Source organism: Antechinus flavipes, chromosome X (assembly GCF_016432865.1).
Source record: "Antechinus flavipes isolate AdamAnt ecotype Samford, QLD, Australia chromosome X, AdamAnt_v2, whole genome shotgun sequence".
Lineage (NCBI taxonomy): Eukaryota > Metazoa > Chordata > Mammalia > Dasyuromorphia > Dasyuridae > Antechinus > Antechinus flavipes.
The window spans coordinates 50,743,734-50,758,398 of record NC_067404.1 but is presented as its reverse complement, the minus strand read 5'-3'; the positions used below and the strand labels follow the sequence as shown (position 1 = coordinate 50,758,398).

Below are 14,665 nucleotides of genomic sequence, written 5' to 3'. Positions count from 1 at the left end.
TAACTGGCTTACTGACATTAAATGATAAAGTTGCAAACATTGCCAAAATAAATTGCATATTAATTTTTTGTCATTAAGGTACAGCATTTTAAGTCAAAAGTAAGAAATTAGAAAATACTTTGAATTCCCTTTTCTGATATCAAGATTCAGTGACTATATATTTCTAGTAAGAATATACAATATAATCTGTCCTTCACAGCATCAGAATTTTCTCCTACTTAAAATATGCAATTTTGAAGGTGGTAGGGGTTGTTGTTTTTTAAATAAAGGGGAATATGACTTGGATTTTTTTTCCCAAGCATTATAATTTCTGAAATGTAGGTCTCAGAAACTGCAAAATGAATTTGGATTCATGTACAAAAACTAGTCAACCTGAACTTTGTATCCTTGGTACATACAATATGACTGTCTTCCTGTTGACTATACCAGTTTTTTTGCTTATTGTTGTATGGTTAGCCCATGTGATTTTTAAAAAATGTCCTTCCAGATGCCCTTCTGGAAACCTATTGATCTAGTGACTTAAGACTTATATTTGACTCATTCTGTATTCTGTGTACATTTTCTGGCCTCTACATATGTTGGAGATCTCTGATGTCTTGTCTTGTTATTCTCTGAATCCTCAATACTTTCCTATTAGATACCTCTCCATCATGTAACTTTTATCTGTTTTCCCTTCTTTACCTCTGAAATGCCAGAGAGGTGGGGTCAATTACTCAAATCTCTCCTTTCTCATTTAGTGCTGTCACCACAAGTTCTCTCTTCAGAATGCCCATTGATTTCTGATTGTCACCTTCCTAGATTTTCTTAGCCAATCATATTAATATTTATCATTTTATATATAATCCACACATTAATTTTTAATATTAATTTAATCTCAGTTTATTACATTAATTAAAATGCGTAATTATCCATTACGAAAATATACCATACATAATATATAATTAATTGGCATGATTTAGTTATTAAAAATAACAAATAATATCATTCATTTATTATTTTATTCGTCTTACACTTTAATTTATTATACAAATTGCCTAATTAAGGTAGAATTACATATTATATGATAATTTATAATCAATATAAATAATTAATTCTTAATTAAATATAATTAAGAAAATAATTATTTTTCATAATATATTTATGATACAAATTTTAATGTATGACAAATGTATATTATATACAAACATAATTTTTATTATATTTATAATTATTATCATCTACTCATATCTATGTAATAGTCTTCCTTGTATCTTCATTCATCATCTCCATAGCTTAGACACATAGTTGTATTCAGTGTCATCTCCCCTCACTCTTTGACTGTGAACTCCTTATCTTTTGCCTTTCTTTGTATGCCCAGCACTTAGCATCAGGCTGTCCTGTAAGACTTAAAAAATGCTTATTGATGGATTGAGGCAATATTTGAAGTTGGAAAGGCTAACTTTTCTGGTCATTTTTCTGGTGCAATACATCTTTAAGATTACATATTTTTGCAAAACATAAGTATGTTCCTTATGTATCATATATTTCTTTGTAATATAGTGGTATTTGTCAACATTTGTCAATTGTTATTCTTAACTGTTTACATTTGAGAAGTGCCTCAGAACCACCTTTTTTCAATATCTTAGAAAAGTTTTTGAAGTAACTGTCAGATTTTGGGAAGTGGGGAATAGAAATTTAGTTAGAAATGTTGATTTATAACAATTTAAATTTCTTTATTCAGGCCTTCACTATTTTGTGTGATGTGTTGATGATCTCCAGCCATCAGATTATGTCAGGAGGACGTGACATGTTAGAGCCACTAGTTTACACTCCTGATTCTTCATTGCAGTCCGAACTGCTCAGCTTTATTCTGGATCATGTCTTCATTGACCAGGATGATGATAACAATAGTGCAGGTAATCATGAGTTCACAGAAAAGGGATGCTTACTGAAGATTTGGAGCTACCTTTTTTGGAAATATTTAGTAACCTGGAAGATATATTGCTTAAATGCTCTGACTATTCATCAAGATCTTTTACTTTTATAGATGCTTAAAAATTTCATTAACTAACTTCAGTAAAATAATATAGTACTATGCATCATTTTTCTAAAATAACTTTTATAGATCCTTTTAAATCTATATTTCTTTATGTTATAAATAGATTTCAAAGTAATTTTCTGAGTTAGTTTTTCAACTATTGTGCAGAATAATTAAGAGAATACAAAATGTTCTGGGGAAGAAAAGCCAAATTTCTCTGTATTTAACTGAGACTTTACAGATAATTTGATTTTTCCTTAACAGTCTTTTCAAGTAAAGCTTACATCATGATTTTATGATTTCTCACATTTTTGGTGTTAGGTTCTACTTCAAACTTAATGTCAACATGTATATAAACATACATACAGATTTAGATGAGCAAATTAAAGATTTTTCACCAAATACAAGCAGCATTTATAATATCCCCCTCTCCCCCAAATGTAGTTATGAGGGCTTGTTTCCTGGAGAGGGTGTCTGTCTGTGTGTGTATTTTTGTGTGTAATGTATTAAGAAATCTGCAACTAAACAAAGACGTTTAGGGTAACATGATTTCCTGTGGATTTTCAAAGTTAGAAAGGACCTTAGAGATAGATCATCTTGTTCTGATCTCATAAAGTTCAAATCACAGAATCAGTATATTGGTAAGGGAATTGCTGCGGTTTCTGGTCTAACTCATACAGTTCAGTGCAGGTCTATATATTTGATTGATTGTGAATTTCCTTTTGGTTGTTGATCCCTTAGATTAGGTACCTTTGAACAAACTTCATAATCTCTTTTTTTCCCTCATCAGATAGCAAATTAAAAGCTCAAATTATAGAGGGGAAGGAGGGATAAGTAAGTGCTGTTCATTAGCTACCATCAGTGAGAAGATAATTTAGCATCATGGGAGGAGATGAAAAGTCTACAGAAATCAGATAGGGACTTGAAGAGCAGTCTGGGATGATATTGCATAAGGACTAATCACCTTAAATGTTTGACTCCAGTCCTAATCATTGCACTCCACCATCATATGGAATTTGGAACCTCTAATTGTGATCTTGAGTCATCAAGAGTAATTTATGTTCCCTATATTTTGTTTGTAAGATATGTATAAAACTTAAAATAGTTAAAAGTGAAAAAAGAGTACATACCTATCTATTGTTTTCAGTAATATAAAGGCAGACTAGAGCCTCTCTTCACTTTTGAAGTTGGTCATTTAGAACTGGTATGCCATGGCCTAAACTGCAAAGAAGTCTTTTTGTAATTAAAGATGGTCCTTATGGGGACCATTCTGAAATGCTTTCTCGCTTATTAGAATCTGCCAGGCATTATTCACGACTTGAGAATCCTGGATCACTTCCATGTGAGGACTAAAGTAGAGTAGTGGGTTTGAACTTAACTGTTAAGAAAAACTGAGTATTGTGAAAAACTTGTATTCAAGGATTTTCTTTAATCACTTTCTTTTTTTGAACAGATTTTTTCGTTGTTAAGTTGAATCATGATATCAAATAAGTAGCTAAAAAATCTCATAGTTCAATATTTAGGCCTTTTTTCAGATGGACAGCAGGATGATGAAGCTAGTAAAATTGAAGCACTGCACAAGCGGAGAAATTTACTTGCAGCTTTTTGTAAACTAATTGTATATACTGTGGTGGAAATGAATACAGCTGCGGATATTTTCAAGCAGTATATGAAGGTAAATACTTGTAACTACTTGTAACAGAATTATTTTTTCAGATTTGGAGACTATACCAATTTGTGGTAGGCATCATATATATCCTTTTCCCTCAATGTTGTGCTAAAAGTGGCCTTGCATGTGATTCTTAGTAAATAAATGTTAACATTTCATGGAGAAGATTTAGCACTGGATTTTTTTTTTTTTTTGCTTTCAAACAGTTTGGATTTTTATTTTGTAAGATTTTAGAGCTTATTGTCAGTATTTTGGAAGCCAGTTTGTAGTCTTGCAGGCCTAGAAACTCATTTTTATTGCATTACCCAGGGGTGATCAGGTACTAGGGGAATAATTTGTGCTAACCAAATTCACAAGAGGGATTTATAAACCAGAATGCCAATTTATTAATTTACTGAGAGAGATATATTGCAACCAGAATACTAATTCTCAATACCCAGGACACCCCAAGCTTGCTGGGAAACCAAATTACCAATTTAGACAGTTACATTGTAAGTATGGAATCAATGCAAAGGGAATTGGATAGTGTTATGAGGTACTTTGGCTGTAATGAAGCCTAGATTATTTCTGTTCTCCCACTGAGTATACCTTTCTATTGATCAGAATTTTCTTTTTCACTAGTTTCTTTACCTTAGACAAGGTGTTCAGATATTTCAATTCTGCTCCCTTTTCTAGATTCTAGATTCCATAAGCAATAGCATTTAAGTTTATCACAGTCCATTACCTGACCTTGGATTATAATATATTTCCTTGCATATCTTATTTATTGGTTACAATGAGTCTTTCTAGGTAGCTAGAGTGTCATATGTTCCCATTTAGTAGATGAGGATTCTGAGGCTGGGAATTTGTGGCTTTCCCCAAACCACAGAACTAATTAGTGGCAAAGCCAGCATGAGAAATATAATTCTTCTGATGCCCACGAAAAGCTTTTTTTCCCCCTCACTATCCTTTTCTGTCTGTCTACTTACCAGTCACAATTTTTTTTTTATGATGTGAAGTTCACTTAATACATGCAAATTTCTTTTCTAGTATTACAATGATTATGGAGATATTATTAAAGAAACAATGAGTAAAACAAGGCAGATAGACAAAATCCAATGTGCAAAGACGCTTATTCTCAGTTTACAGCAGGTAAGAAGGAATAATTTTAAGTATTATTGATTCTTTCAAAAACATTGTTTAATATTCAAACCAAGAAACCTTGTTTTTTCCTAAATGAATCACATGCCTATTTGCCTCTTGTATAGATAAAGAAAAAAATCAGAACAGCAATAACCCCTTCTTGTTTGCTTGCTATGGATATAATTAATGTGTTGGGCTTTGTTTTTCATCTTTTTATATTCGTATTCATTAGGTTCATAATTGTGTTGAAACCACCAGGAAATAGTTTTACCTTGGCTTAACTGAAAAGAACTTAAGAGGATAACTGACACCAACTTAAAGTGCTTCTTTATTAATTTGTACAATATTAAATATTTATTACAGATTAGGTATAGAAGTGTTTATACTAATTATTAATATTAGCAACCCAAAAAAACCCCAAATGTTTTCTTTGATTCCAAACAGCTGTTCAACGAAATGATACAAGAGAATGGGTATAATTTTGACAGATCATCACCAACATTCAGTGGTATTAAAGAACTTGCCCGACGTTTTGCTTTAACTTTTGGACTTGATCAGTTGAAAACAAGAGAAGCCATCGCCATGTTACACAAGTAATTTCCCAATATTTTACTTGAATTCAACTAATCATAATGGCTGACGTTAATAAATATAACACCTTAAGGTTTATAAGCGTCTTATACTTGTTTGTTCCTCATGACAAACCTCTGAGGGCAGGGAGTTCAAGTATTGCTCCTATTATATGGATTATGCAAATGAGACTCAGAAAAGGAAGGTGACTTGCCCAGTATCATGGAGTTAGTAAGTGGTAGAGCTGGGACAAGAATCCTGGCTTCTTGGCTTCAGATTCAGTACTCTTTCTGCTATTCTATGCTCTCTATTTTGCAGATTATTTTAAAAATTAGGATTTGAATCTTTTTTAGAATTGAGAAAATTGTTGGGCTGATGTGTAATAATGTCCTTAGTGTATGGACTTGTCTTCTAACGTAAATTCTTCATTCTTAGGATTAAAAAAATTAGATCTAGTGATACCTCAATTAGTGAATCTGGACATGAAGCTCCATTATAAAATAAACCACACACCAAATCTTCATAAATCATTGGAAGTAAGGCTGTACATGAATTTAGGCATGACACCAAATATCTCTCTGTACAATTTCTATTTCTTCTTAGCTGAAGGTAAAGAGTGTTGATCATAGGTAATGTTGAGTAGTATGGGAAGTTTCTTTTGTGTCTTCAGTAGCCTCTACTTTTTTGTAACTATTTTTCATCCCATGGTAATTATGCCCCCTTATTTCTGATCCCTTTTTTCCTTTGCAAAAGAGCTTTTGATGTTATATCAGTTGTATTATATTGACAGAGCAGTTCTTACTGATTTATTTAACCTAGGTTTAGATACTTTGGCTTTATCTCTATTTACCTATACTGTGTAATGAAAAGCATAGCTCACACCCCTGTCCTTCCAATCAGAAGAATTTTAGAAGTCACAAAACAGATCAGGTAATATTCTTTGTTTGGCAAGAGTTCCCTGCACTTACTCTTCCACCCCCCAAACTGTGAACATTGTCAAGTAGCCTGTCTTACCTTAAGACCTTTCATTTCCAGCTACAAATGAAGGCACCTTTTCTAATCTGCTCTTTTCCTACTTTTGCTCCTGAGTTCCCAGTTCCATACCTTTTGTATTGTTTTTCCTACAGTAACCCTGGACCTCTTCTCTCCTGCTCTCTTAGACTATATTATGCTTCTCATTATCTTAATAAAGTTACTGGCCATGTGTCTATAATTGGAGTACATTCTCTTTCTTAATTGAAGTATTGTTGTACTCCCATTCATCACTCCAGGCCTTGTGGGAAGTCCAATTGCACTGTTGTTGAACTTCTTTTCTTGTTTATTTTGTACTGCTGGTTTGCCATTTTGTCCCTTCTTTACCTAAACTTAAGTAAATGGTTCAACCATTTCTACAGTTGACTTAATTGCTTTATTTTACATTGGATTTGTGATTTCACCAGTGTGGCTACTCTTGACACAAGTGTAGATTGCAACCTTACTATGCATGCTGCCTTTTCTTATGTGATTCTTGTCTATATCCTTCCTTAAATCCACTTAACAGCCTCTGGAGGCCTCCTTATGGGTCATGGTATGATACTCTCCTAACATTCTTATAACGTAGAATGGCTCAGTTGCTTTGGATTAGTCCACTACCTGGAAGGAGCTGGGTTCTTGCTGGGTGAGATGCTATAAGAACATCCCAGAAGTAATTATATCCTATCTATATTGCTTTCAGGAAAGATAGAATTATCATGGCCAATAAATCAAAAAGTAATATTACTGCTCTTTCTCTCTTGTTATCCTTCTTCTTTCATCCACTTCTTATTTGTGTATCTGAAATTTATAGACATAAACATAAATCCATTCTATCCATTCTTGTTAGTGGAAAAATTATCCAGATACGTTTCTTCCATTCTATAATAGCACATTTGAATTATACTCTTTCAGATATTCATTATGTCCTTTCCTTTCTAGGGATGGGATAGAATTTGCATTTAAGGAACCTAATCCACAAGGTGAAAGCCATCCACCTTTAAATTTGGCATTTCTTGATATTTTGAGTGAATTTTCTTCTAAACTTCTCCGACAAGATAAAAGAACAGTGTAAGTATTTAATTATCCATCCTCCAACTAAAGTATTCAGTTTGGGGAACTCTGAAGCAACATTTATGCATTTTATGCTTCCTCTTTGTATTGAATTCCAGAATTGCACTAAGGCTTAATATGTTCTAATAACAGCAAATATTTTGGCTTATAACTTTTAGAACTGTATTTTGGAACAATTTTATCCTTTAAGAATATTGTTAATATTTTTAAACAAAACGATAATGTTTACTTTTCGTAGTGTCCCTTGTTAAAATGTTGCGAGAGATATCTAGGGAGCTTCTAGTTTAGCTTCATATAATGTCCTGAAATGTTATCAAGTAAATTTAATCCTGAAAGTCTCATCTCTTCCTTTTAAAATTTGAATATGTTCTCAAAAAATGCACTATAACTATGCATTTTCTTCACTCCTGGTTTGGAGGGGGAAGGGACTAGGTCAATCTAATTTAGAGAAACTTTGTAGATAACCTGCATGAAGTGCAGCGTTTTCTGTGACTTAATCTTTCTTTCACTTGGAAAAGAGAGTAAGATACTGATCTGAGAATCAGCCACATAGTATTGTCATATTAAAGTCTTAAGACATAATCTTTAGAGCCCTTTGGTACATATGTGAAAGAGAAGACCTGGGCAATGCTTTATAGTAAGCATATCATTGCAAATGATTAATAATTTTCCATGCTACTGTGCTGTCCTATGTAGAAAAGTGGTTAAAGTAAACTTAAAGACCTCAGTAATACTTGGCGAAATAAACTATCTTATACACCCTTAATTGAGCCAAGTCACTTAATTTTTTTCAACTTAGAGGAATAATCATGGCTTGTATAACAAATCATTAAAAAAAACTAAATGGTTACCATTCCCTGGAAATTTTTGTTGAAGGGAAAGAACCAGTAAGTTAGAACAGGATTATATATTTGGGAAATTCACATAGTTTATATTTAGTTTTACATGTGCCTCGTGTGTTTTAACACAGCGGCATGATCTTGATGAAAACTTTTTGAAGGTAAATATATTTAAAACTAGCAAGAATTTTATAATGAAAATACTGCAGTTGAAAAGTAAGATGTGTGGTGCCAAGCACTTTATTAGCAAGTTCCCTTCTCTACATTTTTCTAAGCTTCTAGGATTACTGTATATATTTTATTTGAATATAAAAACATTTGTAACCATTATTATTTCTCTTTAAGGTATGTTTATCTAGAAAAGTTCATGACCTTTCAGATGTCACTCCGAAGAGAAGATGTGTGGCTTCCCTTGATGTCTTATAGGAATTCTTTATTAGCTGGAGGGGATGATGATACCATGTCAGTCATCAGTGGAATTAGCAGTCGGGGATCAACTGTGAGAAATAAAAAAACAAAACCAGCAACAGGAAAACGAAAATTACCTGAAGGTTAAGTATCCTTCTTTTCTTCCTTTCTTTATTATTTATGAAGACATCCATAGCCTCAATAGGAAAATATTAGATTTTATTAGTTAAAGGTACATTTCACTTTTCATTGGACAAGTCTAGTTTGTTGAATTAAAAAGTTGGAATGGTTCTTTGAAGATTACCCTATTCCATCTGACTTTTCCAATAAGCAGAATGGAAATTCATGTCTTCTAGTTCACGAGTCCCTATATATACTATATTATATTATATAAATACTGCCTATATATGTATTATGAAGTGTTAATTTGTATATTTCCTGACTTCTTGGTTCTGTAGTTAATATTTTAAATTGTAATTTGATCATTGTGGAGATGAAGTTTTTACTAAATATTTTTAGACAATATATTTTACAGTTAAGGGAATTGAAGCTCAAATAGGTGAAGTGACTTATCTGGAATCACGCAGCCAGTAACTATCAGTTAGAAGTTTAACCTAAGTCTCACAGTCCTGACCCAATTTTTCACTATACCAGTCTTCCCTTTATCATTAGCAAATTAATAAATCAGGTGACTTGAGGTTTAAGCTGTCGCATTTTCTATTTTTTAAAATAAAATCTACTTATAGAGCTTGCCTTATTAATTACATCTTCTAGGATTTGGCACCTAGCACCTAATGCATGAAAAGACAAAATGAAGTTTAATATAGTTCTTTAATAGAATGAAGGAATGAAAAGTGGGCATCGCTTTTCTAGCAACTTGCTTGAGAGTCATTTACTTTCAGCATACCTCTCTTCTTTAAAATGAATTACCATTATTTCTGATAATGGAGGAGAGCAGTGACCTAGAGAGTCCAAATCCCCTATCTCTGTGACTTGGGAAGAGATATCTCACTGTGCATTTTGTTGGAAAAGCCAATTGACTGTCAATTTTTCTATTTGATATTTCTGATCAGTGTTTCCTTAGAGCACTGTTCAGTTTGTTGGCCTCCAATAGGCTAGATCAGTGGCATTCCTGAGCTATTCTTTTTCTACAGTCATAGACAAGGTGTTGATTGAAATCCACCTTTATATATTTTTTTCAAAGTGAAGAACGATATAATTCAGCTTTGTCATTAGCTTTTTTTTGATGGCACAGCGTATGATAGCTTTTTATTTTTTCAAATACACGCAGAGTTAGTTTTCAACCTTTGTAAAATCTTCTGTTCTAAATTTTTCTCCTTCTTTTCTCTTTTCCCCCTCCCCTAAATAGCAAGTGATACAGTATAGATTTAACATGTTCTGCCTTTATTTAGCTGAAAATAGATCCTGAGGTTTAGGTAGCAGTATTTAGCAATAAAAGAAAAAAAAACCTTTTCTGGTTTATGGTGTTTGGTTATTTTCTATTTTTTCGACTTTTCTTGAGTTTATAATTAATAAGGTAGGACCCTTAAAACTATTCTTTCTGTAGTTTGTTCTGTGGATTCGTTGTGCTCATTATTTAAGAGAAATAAGATACAGTTAAGTTTCTGAATCTTGTTGCTATGTATTAGGTTATACTGTTGAAGGTGATCCCATTCTTAAACTGAATCTTTTCCTTTGGTAGTTATTTAAAGATTGCAATATAAAGCTGACATATCTTGCATATATCAGGAATAAGTATACTTCTATGTATCCACTTCTCTCATTAAGCCCAATAAGATTATTGTTCTTTAATTCCTTTTGACTCTTTTTGACTTAAGAACATTTCTCTATTGTAAAGTCATTATTTATAAAGGCAGAGATTGTAAGCTTCTTTTAAGAAGACATTCTTTTTGCAAAGCACAGTATATTGAAAGTCTCTCATTGCTTTTCATAAGAAGGAACATTTCTTATTCTCCTTGAAATTCTGATCTTATATGGCACTAATTCTTTGGGACTCTTTCCATATTAGAATGATTGCTATAACTCAATCTTTCATTGTTTTAGTGTAAAAGTTTTATTTTGAGTTGCCAGATATTTTATCTTTAGATACTGGTGGCATGTGTATCTCCTTTTTATGCTTTACTTAATACTAACAATGAGAGTATTATTGAGGTAATTTTTGTTGGCATCTTTTATAGAGTCATAAAATTTTAACACTTGCACGGGCTATCTACTCGTTGGGATTAAAATCTACAAGATAATATTTTGTTCTTCTGAATATTGGAAAAAATAACTTTTATAGTCAATAAGCAGTGCTTTTTCTTCCCTATAGCTAACAGTCATGTGACTACAAATATACGGTCTCCTATGGAATATCTCTTGTGAAGATCTTCATATTATCAAGGATGCTTTTATTCTCAGATTTTCTTAAGATGAAATAGATATGTCTATCTATAAAAGATATATAAAGATGAAATTGATATTCACTAGATCATTTCTTTTTGATAGTTTGATCAGACCTGATTTTTTTCTTGTTGTTCAATGTCTTTTTACAATATCTTGAAAATCAATTTTCACTGCCCTTAAAATTATGTCACATACTGTATAGACTTCTTTGTTTATTACTTATTTACTTTATTATGGCTATTCTTCGCTTTTTTTTGTCTTTCCTTCTTTCTCACGTAGTAGGTATTGTATAAATTACAAAGAGTTCAAATGTGATACCAATATTGATGAAATTGTAATTTTAACAGAAATTTTGATTGACTTTTCCATTTTTTCTGTTATTTTCCTTTCATTTTCATTATTAAATACTCCTAGGACTTAAATTGATTCTCACCCCAAACTTTCTGTAGATTCCTTCCTCTTTCTCTCCATTACTTCATGCTCTCTCTTTTATAAAATAGCATTACTCATAATTTTCCTCATTCTGTCCCCAAATTTGAAAATGGATTTCTCATAAAAAGTGATGATAATTTGCAGTTTCTTGGCTTTTTATGTGGGGGCAAAGTGTTGAAAATGTTCCTCAATGGGAACATTTGTTGGAAGTGATAGCTTGAGTAGACAAGTGTATGAATCAAGGGAAGAGCATTTATTAAGCACTTATCTTGTACCAAGCTCTGTGCTAAGAGTTTGGGATATAAATTTCAAAAGTTAGATATCTGTTTATCTATTTCCCATTATCCATTCCCAATTTGGTCTTTTGGGCACCAGAGAAATAATATAAAAAGCAAATTTTTTAAAAAGTGCATACATACATATACATATGCACACACTTAAATCTCCACGTATCTTATACATATCTTAGTAATCTGCTTGTGGTGTACATTGATCACTGCTTAATTGATGTTACTTTTTTCTTCCATCCAGCTGAAGAAAGTAGTAGTAGTGATAGCATGTGGTTGAATAGAGAGCAGACAATGCACACCCCTGTTATGATGCAGACACCACAGCTTACTTCAACTATAATGAGAGAGCCTAAAAGATTACGGCCAGAGGAAAACTACATGGGTGTCTATCCGATACAGCCGGAACACCATCCTACACCACTAGATTACAAGTAAGTACCGTCGATAGTTTTCTGTGCTTTACATTTATTAACAACATACCAAAAAAAAGTTCAGTTAAAGAAGAATAAAATTCTCCTTGAAGCACGCAGGTAACATGGATGTTAGCTCAAAGACAACAAGAAGAAGCAGCCAGGCAACAGCAGGAGAGAGCAGCAATGAGCTATGTTAAGCTGCGAACTAACCTTCAGCATGCCATGTAAGTGAGAGGGCCATATTTTTGTAAGTCTGGGATTTTCTCTAATTCGGTTTTAACACCCTTGAAATTGTGCCTAGTCTAAACCTTTTAGCAGTCATCTTAGTGCAGAGAAAAGAGTATCAGGATATCTAGTCTCATTCAGGATATTTGCTCTCATTTACTTAATATTTTTGAGATGTTCACCAAATCATAGTTAATTCATCTGTAGAACGTGGATATGTGCCTTGTCTGTTTCACAAGGCTGTCAATGGGGGCCAAAGAATCTGAATTTTGGAAATGACCAAATCTCAGTGGCCATTTAGTATAAATCTTACACCAGAGGCATTTCCACAAGTAGTTGTCTAACCTGCTTGAAAACCTCCAAGGATAGGAAACAATACCTCTCTAGGTTATTCCATCCTTTTTTTCATAGCTCTAATTGTTACAAAATCTTTCATGATATCAGGCCTAAATTAACTTTTAAAACTTATGCTGGTTCTGTTCCCTAGAAGCCAGACCACCCCTCTTCCACAAGATAGCCCTTCAAGTATTTTCTTTTGTAGGTTAAACATACCTGCTTTCCTCAGTCTTTATGACATGTACTTACGGCTTGACAATTTTCATTGTTGTCCTCTTCTGCATGTTTTCCAGTTTATCAATGCCCCTCTTAGCCCATGGTTGACTAGAATTGAACACAGAAATCAACTTAAGGTCTGATGAGGGCACAGTACAAAAGAACTAACACTTCCTTATTCCTAGAAGCTGTGTTCCCCTTTACAGCCTAAATTCATACTCACTTTTTGGCTTTTACATCATACTACTGACTCATCAAGTCCACTAAAACCTCCAGATTTTTTTTCGTCAGAACAACTACTGTCTTAACAATCCTTCTCACATCTTATTATACTTAGGTTGATTTTTTTTGTACCCAAGTACAAATATTGCAATTTTTACTTTATTTTTAATCTTATCAAATTCTTGTTAGAAGCATTCTATTGTATTGCTTAAAACACTGGCTTTAGAACCAGAAAAACCCAGGGCAATTCCCTAAACTTCTCTCAGTACTCTAGGACCTATGTAAAATTTTTCCTGGCAGCCAGGTAATGTAGTAGATACAACACTGACCCTAGAGTCAATAAGACCTAAATTCAAATCTAGTCCCAGACTCTTACTTGCTTGGGCAAGTCATTTAACCTCTGTTTGCCTCAGTTTTTTTCATCTGTAAATTGGCAATAATAATAGCACTGTGTACTTTTTGGCATTATTTTGAGCATCAAATTAGATTATAAAGTATTTAGCACAGTGCCTGGCATATAGTAAGCACTATATAAATGTTACTGTTGTTATTTTTACCATTATTGACTACAAGGGCAAAAAAAGTCTTTCTACCTGTGGAATATTTCCTCATCTGGTATTTCCCTATGCCAGTGAAAACACAGGTGGTCCATTCTCTGTCCTTAAACCATTATTATGATCATTTGAGATCCTGATTCTATTATCCAGTGTTTTAACTATTCTTCCCAGTTTATATCCTTTGCATATTTGATAAGCATGCTATCTATGCCTTGATGCATGATATGTATATATAGATGTCTTTGGGGTACTCTGCTAGAGAGCTTTCAAAAACAACTGAGATTGTTTAACCAACCGGTTGTGAATCTATATGATTGTAGTTTCATCTTCCCCATAAGGATAGTATGAGATAAAAGTTTTGGAAACATCCAGGTTAACTAGTTTCATAGTGTCCTCCTCATTTGCTTGTTGTTCTGTAAAAAGTGGCAATAATGTTAATATTCTGCCAAGACTTGTTTTCATGAGAGGCATGCTTCTCTTTGTAGTAACCACTTCTCTTTCCTAGTTGGATTTTCTTTTATTTCACTATGCATATAGGAGGACTACAGATTGCCAAAATAAAAAGAAAGGATCATCAGAACACTGCCCTGTTCTTTGTATTTATTTGAAGTTTATTAAATTCAGATTTAAAAAATTTTAGGATTTTCCCAGGAAACAAAAACAATCTCACTTTATAGTTTATTCTTTTTTGAACATCAAGAATATTTGTTCTTTCCCTATATCGTTCTACCTCTACTGTTTTACTGATAGTGATTTAGCAATCACAAATATCAGTTATTTCAAGGGCCATAAATATAGTTCTTCTGGTCCAAGTTACTTGAATTTTTGAAAGGCAATTCAGTGTTCCTACTGTCTTTT

The 14,665-nt window shown here is 32.9% G+C and overlaps 1 protein-coding gene across 4 annotated transcripts in view; it reads left to right on the top strand.

Annotated features, from left to right (window-relative positions):
* The window catches only part of STAG2 (stromal antigen 2), a 128,392-nt gene that overhangs the window by 98,318 nt on the left and 15,409 nt on the right, over positions 1–14,665 (top strand). The window contains exons 24-31 of one of the 4 annotated variants that reach the window (XM_051969250.1): positions 1,721–1,895; positions 3,541–3,692; positions 4,716–4,817; positions 5,253–5,401; positions 7,332–7,460; positions 8,648–8,853; positions 12,080–12,269; positions 12,362–12,475. In XM_051969250.1, coding sequence (XP_051825210.1) covers positions 1,721–1,895; positions 3,541–3,692; positions 4,716–4,817; positions 5,253–5,401; positions 7,332–7,460; positions 8,648–8,853; positions 12,080–12,269; positions 12,362–12,475 — 1,217 coding nt within the window. The remainder of the gene's footprint in view (positions 1–1,720; positions 1,896–3,540; positions 3,693–4,715; positions 4,818–5,252; positions 5,402–7,331; positions 7,461–8,647; positions 8,854–12,079; positions 12,270–12,361; positions 12,476–14,665) is intronic. The other 3 variants (XM_051969252.1, XM_051969254.1, XM_051969253.1) reach the window with 3 other exon arrangements.